The 11,523-nt window shown below is 38.6% G+C and overlaps 3 protein-coding genes across 3 annotated transcripts; 2 read left to right on the forward strand and 1 right to left on the reverse strand.

Moving 5' to 3' along the window:
- Positions 1-15: 15 nt before the first annotated feature.
- Positions 16-7,406, forward strand: LOC129566595 (Fanconi anemia group D2 protein). The gene is made up of 17 exons (XM_055442684.1): positions 16-1,490; positions 1,561-1,694; positions 1,788-1,988; positions 2,093-2,231; positions 2,316-2,630; positions 2,746-2,915; positions 2,996-3,218; positions 3,289-3,604; positions 3,663-3,993; positions 4,067-4,768; positions 4,882-5,246; positions 5,315-5,515; positions 5,603-5,822; positions 5,900-6,089; positions 6,585-6,734; positions 6,804-6,974; positions 7,054-7,406. The coding sequence occupies exons 1-17, from the start codon at positions 915-917 to the stop codon at positions 7,273-7,275; spliced, it is 4,626 nt and encodes a 1,541-aa protein (XP_055298659.1). The 5' UTR covers positions 16-914; the 3' UTR covers positions 7,276-7,406.
- Positions 7,338-9,590, reverse strand: LOC129566683 (exocyst complex component 7). Its single transcript, XM_055442837.1, has one exon. It carries the CDS (start codon positions 9,588-9,590, stop codon positions 7,476-7,478), a length of 2,115 nt encoding a protein of 704 aa, XP_055298812.1. The 3' UTR covers positions 7,338-7,475.
- A 404-nt stretch (positions 9,591-9,994) lies between these two features.
- LOC129566690 (delta-aminolevulinic acid dehydratase) lies at positions 9,995-11,427 on the forward strand. Its single transcript, XM_055442848.1, has 5 exons — positions 9,995-10,129; positions 10,205-10,352; positions 10,425-10,877; positions 10,945-11,161; positions 11,228-11,427. The coding sequence occupies exons 1-5, from the start codon at positions 10,017-10,019 to the stop codon at positions 11,287-11,289; spliced, it is 993 nt and encodes a 330-aa protein (XP_055298823.1). The 5' UTR covers positions 9,995-10,016; the 3' UTR covers positions 11,290-11,427.
- Positions 11,428-11,523: the final 96 nt, after the last annotated feature.

An 11,523-nucleotide genomic window follows, 5' to 3' on the forward strand; every position in this document is an offset into this window, starting at 1 on the left:
AATGATTCAATGAGTTGGTTTAGAGATGGCATTGACTACAGTGTGGCAGAAGTCTTACATTTAAAATGTATTACGGCACTATATCTATGGTTTTACTCTCTTGATTATCTTGGAATGTTCAATTAACTCTTAGAGAAAACGTGGTTTTAATTGTTTTCAATCATTTCAACATTTGAACTAATGAATGTTTTGTTTTTCGTAAAAAAAATATTTACAGCAAGCAAAACGGCCGAAAATTGTTGTCCAAGCGCCCCACAACAACCAGAAACAGCAGTCCATCCATGTCATGAAAATCAAGTGATGTGTGAAGTAAATTCTTCGCCAAAAGGTTGTCATGACGACGACGAAAAATCACCATCAAATAATGAAGCAGTGGCCGAAGAAAATTGCAGTTGTCATTTATAGAACACAACGATTTTCTTTACAACTATGAAATTTTTATGCGATTGATATTGATATTGAAGCTATGAAAGATTTGCCGAAATTTTCGCCAACTAAAAAAAATTAAGCCAATCAAATTATTTTTCGATGAGATTCCAAAATGAAAGCTATTGATGTGATCATCTGTTGCTCAATGTATTTTTTTTAGGTTTTTAAGTCAATTTGAAGTAAAAGCAAAATGAAAATAAAAAAAATCGAAACAATTTTGTAAATAAAACAACGATTCGACTTGAACTTATTCAGAGTATAGATTTCCAAATCTAGTACGTCAGTTTTCGGTTGTCTGCTGAAGTGTTCTAAATGGAAAATGGCGCTAAAATTAAGTGTCAGTTTGGCATGAACACAAAAAGTCAACAGGTTCATACATATACGCTGTTTGCGCTAGAACATAGTTTGAATATGATGTGAAGTATATTTCGTTTTGAGTATTTTGTGTATATTTTCGTTTAAAGTGTCCAACAAGTGTGCAAACAATGTATAAAGGTAAACGATATCGAATTGGTGGTGGAATCAAAAAGGTTGAATCGAGTAAAAGTTCGATTACAACGATTTCGGAGAATTTGAGTACAATTTCATCAGCAACCAATCCACCGATAACATCGACACCGAATGAACCGATTGCTGGTCCGAGTAATGTATTGAGTGGACGTGAAAATGTACCACCAAGTCAACCGGCAGCATCACAAAGACAACAACCAGTAATCATTTCAAACGATGACGATTTCGCTGTTCCACCGAGTCAAGTAGTGCAGCCGAGTCGGTACATCTCTCAACGTAGCGCTCTTATTCGATCTCAACTGTCAAACACACAACAAACGCCGTCATCTTACTTTGACAGTGTGTTGAGTCGTTGTGGTGTTGTGCTCACAGGCCGCAATTCAGAATTGAGCTACACACTCAATTGTGACCACTTGAAATTTGTAGTTCGCCTTCGACGTGAGCTCACCTCTCATCCAAAATACCCAGAGAATATTCAAACATTTCTCTCCGGTATAAACGAGACAATGAAGAACAGCATACAGTTGACTAAGTTGCTTAGCGGCTGCATGGTAAGAGATTTTTTGAAATCATTTCTTTCATAATTTGAAATATTTTTTTCGTTTTTATTTCATGGCACAGATCACATTGCCCAACATAGAAGTGAAAAAACAGTCGATGGAAAGTTTGATGAATGATTTTCTTATGATTGACTTTATGCAAAAAGACATCATTGCAATTATTATGCGAAAAATTAGAGTGCTGGCTGTTGAAGAGTGAGTGTTTCATTAAATTTTACCGTTATATAGATGGTTTGAATCTCATTATTTTGTCTGATTTTCGGTTTGAATCTCTTGCGTAAATTTCAGAACAAATGCGTCCAACATGGAGATCGACCTACTGTTGGCACAATTGAAATTCGTCGATCATTTGTCGCATGGCGAATTTGTGTGTGAACAAGTGTTTGAAGCATTGGAAACAGCATCGGATACAGCACGTCGGACAATCATCAAGAGCCTTGAGGACATTGTCGACTTGACCAGACACAATGACGTTATTGAAAAATTGATGTAAGTCACCTGGCTTTATGTACTTTCTGCAACAAATTTGCGGAATTATTGCGGAACTATCTTCTTTGCATCTATTTGACAAACATAATTCCAAATTTAAATAGGCAACTTATCCCGAATGATGCTGATCTATTGACAGAAGAGACCATTGATACATTTGGTAATATGTGCCTGAGCCCCAGTATTCATTCGCAGATTTGTCAAAAAATCATTCGCTACATCAAAACCAGCGCACCGAATACTGTAAATACCCAGATCGATAACATTGAAAATTTTCACCCTTCAAAGCCCTTCATGTTTAATTTAACTTTCTTCTAACCTCGACAGTTGTTGCCATGCTTCACCAAATTCATTTTGAAATTCAGCACCGAAGAAGTTAGCAGATTGCGTGAAATAATCGAAAACTTACGATCTTGTTTGCGATGGCCTGATGAATTGCCAACGACTCGATCGAGCATTCAGAAGAATCAGCGTGAAGTTTTCGGCTGTGTGTCACGAAGCCTGATCCGTTCGAAACAGTTATTCGATGTTTGGCTCAAGCACATTCAGTCGAATTCTGAGCAACACAAACCTATTGATTTCATCATTTTGCTTATGATGATGACGATTAATGATGAAAAAAGTGTAGCCATTGAGAATATCGTGAGTATGCATTTACTTTGCTGTTTTCAATACGAAATTATTTTCAAGCAAAAAAAATATTTTGCTTGAAATTGAATGAATTTAGACCAGAACATTTACGAATTTTGTTGACCAGATTCGTCGAAAGCTAAAGGGAGACATCATCGATGTAAAACTGCTCGAAGAAACCGTTCGCCTTTTGCCCGTCATTTTGCTTGATTATTCTAAAGTGCTCTTCGAACTTCTCGACACATTTGTACGTGACAAAAATCCGGTGATTTCGAATTTTGCAAACGTTGGATATCGGTAAATATTTTCAACCATTCATGAAAGAAAAAACGCATCTTCGAAATGTTAAACATTTTCTCATGTTCTTTAAATCAAAGGCTTATTTTCGGCATTGGTTCATGCGATCGAAAAATCTTGCTGTCGCGCTTAGTAGGATTTGTATGCGAACGAAACGCTCAAGCGTTAAATTTGGCTGATTCTGGGGTTGCTGCGAATAAGGCTTCGTCACAAAATGACCTCACAACGAGTGCTTTGATGATTTTGAGTGAAATCAACCGAAAGTATCCCACTGAAATGAAATACAATGGTCTTCAAATCATGGTAGATTTGCTTTGAAAGAAAACCTCAAATTTGAAAAAGATAAAAACAATTTGATTTGCGTTCCTTTTAGCGTTTGATCGATCACTCCAGTGATTTCTCCTTGGGTCAATTTCGGTTGGTCATGAACATAATTTGTTCGATTGCCTACAGCGATCCACCATGTGAACAGCTCAAAGATCATATCGATATGTTGGTGAAGAAACAAGTTTCAAGTAGCATTAAAAATGTGAAAAACCGTGGAATCATTGGCGTGGTTCGAGTAATCGATCACATGGTCTGGGAACGAAAGGAGGAGAGCGATTCGGGATCGGAAGAATTGAACAATTCATTCGGCACAATCGATTCGCTTCCGACGAAACTGTCGAAGGTGGCTGCCAATTACATAGGTAAAAGCAAACGTTTCCCACATATAGAAACCAATAACTAAGTCCGAGATATTTTCAGAGTTGGCCATCACTTCAGCGCAAAGCTGTCCACATCACTTGGCGTTGTTCTTTGACGAACTCGCCAGTGTATTTGTTGTTCGGAACAAAGAACGAAAAGATTATCAGATTAACAAGCCATATTTAACATGGCTCATGAATCTGGTGACCGGTTATTTCGAAGGAAATTTCATAGTTGATGAGTTGCCAGCCTGCGACCTCAACCAGCGCCACTGGGATCTGCGAATGATGCGCGTTCTGAATAGTGAGGAAGAGATGCTGCAAACGGAAACCGAAATTCCCACCGTGATTGCTGTCAATATTGCTGGTACTCTGCTGAATTCGAGCGGCAGGTAAGCAACCAATTAACAAAATAAATTAAACAAATTTTGCATTGATGATTAAACGCAATATTTTTTGTGGCAGTGCCTTGAAATCAATCACGATTCTAGCTTCGTTGTTCAATCTGCTGCGAGTGCTATATTTCCGACGTCACAACGGCAACTTATCGGCAATAAATGCTATCCTCGGAGCTGGCGTTGTTCTGCCACATTCCATGGATCCATCGATGAATGTGGACATTTTTGATGAATTCGATGAAGAACGAGCCCGACGTGTACTCGATATGTACCTCTACACAGTGAATCATTGGCGTGAATGTGTGAGTGCGTACACAAGTCAAAGTGATAGTTCTATGCGTGAAAAGGTTCTGACACGACTGTCCGAAATCCTCGAATGGGAACAGAAGATAAAAGAAACATTGGCCCATGCGCCTGACGATTACGTGCCACCGACTTGCATCTTCCTCACGGAATCGTCTGTTTTGCGTAGCAATATGTCACGATTCAAGCGAACAGCCGCTAAACGGCCGGCAGCGAAAAAGAAGAAAGGAATTCCGAAAACTCAAACCAGCCAAATGCCAAACACAGCAAATCAAACGGCTGATGTAACCGTGCAACCGACGGCTAGGACAATGCCGAAACGATCGAACGATTGGAGCGTGAATTTGAATGAATTTCTTCGATGCATGGATCCAGACGTTCTTGTGCTATTTGAAGGAAATCTCGTTATGAAATATCCACTGCCAACAGAATCTATCGGCAAATCTTTGGGTTTGATGGAGTTCAAGTAGGTTCATTACTTATCGAAATTAACTCATTTAAGTCATTTTAACGAAGAATAAGTTAAATGTTCACTTCAATAATCACATTTGATTTGAAATTCATCATTTTGCTTCGAAGGTTTTTGTTGGACGACTTGACGCAAAAAATCGAATCAATCTTTGGTGTGCGGAAGTTTGGCAATTCCGTCGAATCATGTCAAAGTATTGCTTTTCCTGCCGAATTCATTTCGGATGTGGTTGACTTCTTGCCGAAAATATTGGGTCATTTTGAAATGGTGACGAAGCAGCTCAAGAAAATCGCTGGCAACTCAGAAAAAGCAGATATGGACGATGATGATTCAGAGTCGGAGGCACTTTCGGAAGATTTATTCAGCGATGAAGCAAATTTAATGAAAGTTTGCTTCGGACTGTGCATACGATTGTTGGCTGCATTATTCACATGGCCTGAATTTAACGATGATGTTAACAAGGATACATTGAAAAGTGAGGAACGACACGATTGGCTTTCTTCCATAGAATAAATATTAAAATTTGATGAATTTCTTTTTCAGAAGCTTTGAAAGCCGTGAGCGGTGAAGTGGATGAAAAAGACGAACCAGAAACGATTGGCGATTTGGCTTTGGCTGGTATTAAAAACATAACACAGAACGCTGACGTTGCAGTCGATTTGCATTCAGCGGTGTACATGTTCCATTTGGCACAGGCGCTGATCAAGCACGTTTCAGTGAAGGATGCATACAGCGTTCACGTTGGTAAAAAAAACTTCCCATCATATTCTTGCTCAAAATCGAAAGTTTTTCAAAAAAATATGAAATGTCATGTGTTTTTCTCTGTCTTAGTTACACTGTGCAAAGGATTTTTAAATCGAAAATGGTTTGGTTTTGAAGGCCGCGAAATGACTGGCGGGGAATACAATTCGTTGATGGAGCAATTGCTGAAGGGTTACTTCAAAGATGCAAAATTCTCCTTCATCCGAACTAACCTTCAGTTCATCGAAGCAGAAATAAATGATTTACGTTCAAAAGGAGGCAAATTGAATACGCTGCCATGCATCAAAGTGTGAGTAAATCTGATTTTTTTTTAATTAAGTCTGATTTCTTAAAATCCATTGTGACATATGTTCCTTCTATTTGTAGCACGAATTTCCCTGCGCTCTATCGCGAAGTGTTTGCAGCTTTGATTGACTCAATGCATCGGAAGTTCGATAAGAATGCCCAATCGACAAATCAATTGAAAACTTGGGAAAATTCCGTCAAAATTATCGACCAACTTTTATCCATTGCAAAATCGGCAGATCTTTCTCGCGTTTATTTCTTCTATTTGAAGGTATTTATACTGAATTCAAACACACTCCAAAAATGGAACGGTCGAATAACAAAGAGTCCTAAACTACAAGAATAGTACAACTATTTTCCAGTCATGGTACTTCGTAGAATATTCATTGTGCCATTGTCAAGCTTGTACCAATATACAATTACATATCATCGAAACGAATACTTTGTAATAATTCAAATGCTAAGCTTCCTCGTGTTATAAAAAAATGCTTGTTGTGGTTCCATTTTGCGGCGACCATGCAATACAGCCGTTCGCCAAATTCGTGCAATATTCATTGCATCGTGGCCGACGCCAAAACGGTTTAACAACTATTTCCTAGTTTAATATGAATGTCCGAGAATGAAAACGCAGAAGTTGCGTTTTCATTCTCGGACATTCATATAGGCTGTAGAATTTCTTTTACATTATCGCGAGTCATAATTTTATACTGAATTCGTTGAAGAAAAAAGTTGAAAAATGCTAATAACAAAATGAATTCATTTTTAGAACACACATTCGTACCTCAAGCTATTTCTGCAGCACGGAATGGTGATCATAGAATCAAGTTTACGTCGAAAAGTTGATGATGTGGTGTCTTTTTTGCAAAAATTGCAGGTGTCCACTCGATTTTTGCACAATTTATGCTGCCATTCAAAGGTAATTAAGTCGAAATTAAAAAAAATTGAACCACTGACAATAAAACTATGTTTGAAATTGAAAATAAAGGCCATTAAAGACACAGCAATCATCGCTCTAATTCCAACATTGCGTGAAACAGTCACGCAGCTTGTGTACAAAGTGAAGGCTGCACTGGCTGGCTGCACTGGCTGCTCGCTGAGTTTCTGGGCTGGAAACTTGAAAAACAAAGACATAAATGGCGAAGAGATTTTGTCACAGGTAAACATTTCTTCACACTTGATTAAACAAAGAAAAATGATTGATTCGAATAAAACAATGAAATTGTCTCTTATTGCAGGCCACTTCCATCACTCGGAGTACATTGAGTGACGACAATGTGAACGATATAGCCTCAATCAATGGTGGTTCAAATGGGTCGAGCCAATCGAAGAGAAAATCCGCGAGTCAGAAAGCAAAACCGAGAAAGCGCAAGTTGCGATCAATTGGCGAGGAATACGACGAAGAAGCACAAGGTGAAGGTGAAAATTCGACTAATTCATCACGTAGCCGATGCTTCTGAAAGAAATTCGTATATACTTTAAGCAAAAATCTCATACAACAAGACAAACAAACTCTGAAGACTTTGACATTTCAAATTCTCAATTTTAAATGTTATTTCTTTATTCCATTAAACATACATAATTTTCGACATGATATTTTGTTTATTTAAAACATATTGCATTTGGAGTTAATTTCATTAAATTTCTTCTTATCTATTATTTAAACACTGTCATCGAAAAGATTGCCCAGCATTGCGGCGACATCTTGTGGTTTATATTTGACGTACTTTTCCGGGTTTTTACTGAACTGCACGTCGGCGTACGATTCAAAGAAGGCGTTGTATTGTGGAATGATATTTTCAGCATTGTCTCGTTTCAAGCCCTCGCGCAAAATGACATCGGGTACGGAAATGGCTCGTTGCGTTTTGCATGCTTCATCGAGTTCTTTGTTGAATCCAAAAAAACGTTCCTTCAAAATTGAGCGTTCTTTGTCTTTGACTTTTCCGTTGACGGGCCGTGGTAAATCTTCCAGCGGTGAAATCATTGAAATCAATCGTGCCCATGATCGTTGATAAGCCCCATGCAACTCTTGAATCAAGTCCATATAGTTTCTTTCACACTCGGGTTCTGTCATCAGCAGCAGCTCTAGCACATTCGATCGTTGCAATGACTTCAGAATATAGTGAATATTATTCAAGCGGAAGAGATGACGCGTTGCATAATCGCCATATTGTTCACATTTCGATACGATGGTTAGGTTTAGCTCGGACAAAACTCTCTTCACGTACAAACCGAGTAAGATTTTGGCTCGTGCGTCTGCCGAAACCGATTTGTTCGAGCAAAGTGAATCCAATTGCTGTATATAAAATTGGTCCTGACACAAAAGGTCAGCAATCACACCGCAGTGCTCGAGCAGATGTTCCAAATACCAAATTGTATTCGACGTTAGCTCATGAACAGTGGCGTCTTTCGGTACGTTGGAATATAAGGTGCTCGCACTCATGCCCACCAAATTTGAGCCCGAATCGGCTTTGACGAATTCCAAAAATTGATCCAATGCTTTTGATCCAGTTTGTTGTAGTTTCTGGAGAATCAAATTGATCTGTTGACGTTGATTCACATCGCAAGCCCGTTCAATATCTGGCTGCAACAATTGGAAATGACGTAATGCCGAGAATATTTCGAGTGATGATGCCCATCGTTTACGAGCGATGTTTCTCATCGCTTTTCCAGTGATGCCTTCAGCATCTTTGACCACCATTTCGATGGAACTTTGTGCCAGTTTGGCGAAGACATCGTTGTGACGTGATTTCGGAATGACGTCATTCATCAGTTGACGCTCCCAAATGAACAATCGTTGTAAGCCCAACAACAAAACTAAATATTTATCCAACTCTTGATCTCGATCGGCAATCATGTCAATGTGTGCATTGTGGTCGACATTTGTGGACTTTTTCAAAGAAATCCCGGTAGATTGTTCCAGTGTTTGAGATGCTTTCATTAGCATTTTGTTCGCTTTTCGTTCAAGCAAGTGTTGAATGCGTGTCGATGCAGTTTTTCGCGTTGGTTCAACCTTCACCGGACCCGTAGCATATGCTCGTGTGCGCGATGCATCATTCTCCCAACTTCCCGTTCGCTGGTGATCTTTCAGCAGTTGAAGCGAACGGAACACAACTTGTGATCGCTCTGCAGCATAAATCTCCATGTAATCACGACGCAAATTGTATTCCAACCAATTGGAAATGGTGCCGAGTTCTTCTCGAGTGCTTTGTGTCATTTGCTTAATTGACGTACAGTCTTCGTTCGATGAATCTTCCTCAATGTATATCAAATCAAGCAAATCAACCGGCTTCAATGGTGTGCTGTACTTTTTCAGCAACGCCTTGTAGTGATTCTCCAGTGTTGTGCATCCTGTATTAAATAAGCTCGTTACATTTTCCAATTCGACACTTTGTGGATTATTGTTGAGGAAATAGTCCTTGGCCCGTTTCAGTTTATCCAAACCGGTGAGAAAATCGGCAACATCCCCTTCTGATGGACCCAAATGTATCAAATTACATTGCTCTTGTGACGCTTCATAATGCGACAGTACATTCTCAAGGCACTGAAGTGTTGACTGCAGATTTTTTTGTCGCTTCTGCAAATGCTCCGTTTGATTGTAAACCGGTAGAATGGTTTGCTCCAATTTTCCAAGTCGTTGCTCGAATTTGGTCAAAATTGTTGACATCGAATTGGACAAATCTCTGTATTTATCAACATGATCCTTTAATTGCGATAGACTCCCACTTTCATGTTCCAATTTTGATTCGATTTGACTTGGATTTTCCAAATTCATTTTTTATACTGATGAACGGGATTTCCCAAATGGAATCCACAGAAATTCCACTTAATTTCGCGAAAATTTTACAATTTCCACCGAAATATGATTGGAAAATAGACTTCTTTTTTTTTTTTTAGCAAAAATACACTTTTTCTCTGTTTTTATTAACTTGGAATTTATGTTATTGTCATCGAATGACAAGAAGTGCATATATTTGTTTGACGTTTCACAAAACGTAACTGTAGTACTGGATCAATGTACTAAAAAAGCACCAAATGTCATGTGGCGAATAACAACAAAAAAGCCGAACTCAAATCAATTCATAGAATAAATGTCCATTGTTATAGATACGTAACCAATCAAATCTTGTCTCATCATTTGCTATTTGAATTGCCACTAATTACTGATTTAATTGCACCAGTTGTAAACTATAATTTGGAAATGGCGGCCGCAAAAAAGTTTCACAGTAGTCTATTTCATCCAACGCTTCGCAAGTGGCAAGAAGGCAATGTAAACATCGAACCGGAAAATTTGATGTACCCACTGTTTTTGATGTAAGCTCATTCATTTTAATTTGATTCAATGATAAGATCAAAAATTAATATCGATTGATTACTGAACGATTCTAGTGAAAAGGATGATGCAATTGAAGAAATCACGAGCATGCCGGGAGTATCACGATTTGGAGTGAATCAAGTGGTCAAGCATTTGGAGCCGTTGGTGGAAAAGGGATTAAAAACGGTGCTACTTTTCGGAGTTATTGAAACGCTGCCTAAAGTAGAATTCATGATATAATTTTTTGCCTGAAAATTGATAAACTGTATTTTAAAAAACGGCTTTCGATTTCAGAACAGTCGTGGCAGCTCCGCAGATTGTGCAGAGAATCCAGTAGTTCGTGCATTACCGTTGCTTCGGAAAAACTTTCCCGATTTGCTTTTAGCAACTGACGTTTGCATTTGTCCATACACGAGTCATGGACACTGTGGCATTTTCGACGAAGAAAACCACATGGACAATGAAGTGAGCATTCAACGTTTGGCCGAGATTTCTTTGGCTTATGCAATCGCCGGTGCACACATAATCGCCCCATCAGACATGATGGACAATAGAATTGGGGCAATTAAAAGCATTTTGCGGAAAAATCGTTTAGAGAGTAGAGTCTCCGTTCTATCTTATGCTGTAAAATTTGCATCTAGCTTTTATGGACCTTTCCGTGATGCCGCTCGCTCAGCACCGGCATATGGAGATCGTAAATGCTATCAGTTACCAGTTGGTTCAAAAGGGATTGCTGCTAGAGCCGCTGTTAGTATTTATTGAGTTAATTTCGTTTAATTTTCTTGATAATTTTTCAAATTATTTCAAACTCTAGGAGCGTGATGTTGAAGAAGGTGCCGATATGTTGATGGTGAAACCGGGCATGGCTTATTTGGACATTGTTCGTCAAACAAAAGACATGTATCCACATCTTCCCTTGTTCATTTACCAAGTGTCCGGCGAGTATGCAATGTTGTGGCATGGTGCCAAAAATGGGGCCTTCAACTTGAATGCAATCGTTATGGAAACACTAACATCGATGCGTCGTGCGGGTAAGAAATAAAACCATTGATATAATGAGTCCAAATTTAGCTGAATAAATATTGATTATTTTACAGGCGCCGATGTTTTGATCACCTATTACACGCCACTTGTGTTGGATTTAATCCAGAAGAAATAAGCGTCTAAACGAAACAATTGAAAAATTATTCCATATGTTTTTAACTGGTGGTGCTGCAATCAAATTTACAACTGGGTTGGGTTCAGATGGAAAATATTTTAGAATTTATTTTGAATAAAGTGGATTTTTTTGTATGAATCTCAAGTTTGTACTTTTATCATGTGTGTTGATGATACACCCATCCGGTTTACTTGTGCTCATACTCTCATCAAATTTCAATCAGAGCAGCTTAAC

Source organism: Sitodiplosis mosellana, unplaced genomic scaffold (assembly GCF_009176505.1).
Source record: "Sitodiplosis mosellana isolate CC-2019 unplaced genomic scaffold, AAFC_SMos_1.0 Smas_scaffold_1, whole genome shotgun sequence".
In the NCBI taxonomy this organism is placed as follows: Eukaryota; Metazoa; Arthropoda; class Insecta; order Diptera; family Cecidomyiidae; genus Sitodiplosis; species Sitodiplosis mosellana.

Coding starts and splice junctions, on each gene's coding strand:
- LOC129566595 (XM_055442684.1), top strand. CDS start 915: ATGTATAAAGGTAAACGATATCGAATTGGTGGTGGAATCAAAAAGGTT. Junction 1,695..1,787: donor AGAGTGCTGGCTGTTGAAGA/GTGAGTGTTTCA, acceptor CGTAAATTTCAG/AACAAATGCGTCCAACATGG. Junction 1,989..2,092: donor GACGTTATTGAAAAATTGAT/GTAAGTCACCTG, acceptor AAATTTAAATAG/GCAACTTATCCCGAATGATG.
- LOC129566683 (XM_055442837.1), bottom strand. CDS start 9,590: ATGAATTTGGAAAATCCAAGTCAAATCGAATCAAAATTGGAACATGAA.
- LOC129566690 (XM_055442848.1), top strand. CDS start 10,017: ATGGCGGCCGCAAAAAAGTTTCACAGTAGTCTATTTCATCCAACGCTT. Junction 10,130..10,204: donor ATGTACCCACTGTTTTTGAT/GTAAGCTCATTC, acceptor GAACGATTCTAG/TGAAAAGGATGATGCAATTG. Junction 11,162..11,227: donor AACATCGATGCGTCGTGCGG/GTAAGAAATAAA, acceptor ATTATTTTACAG/GCGCCGATGTTTTGATCACC.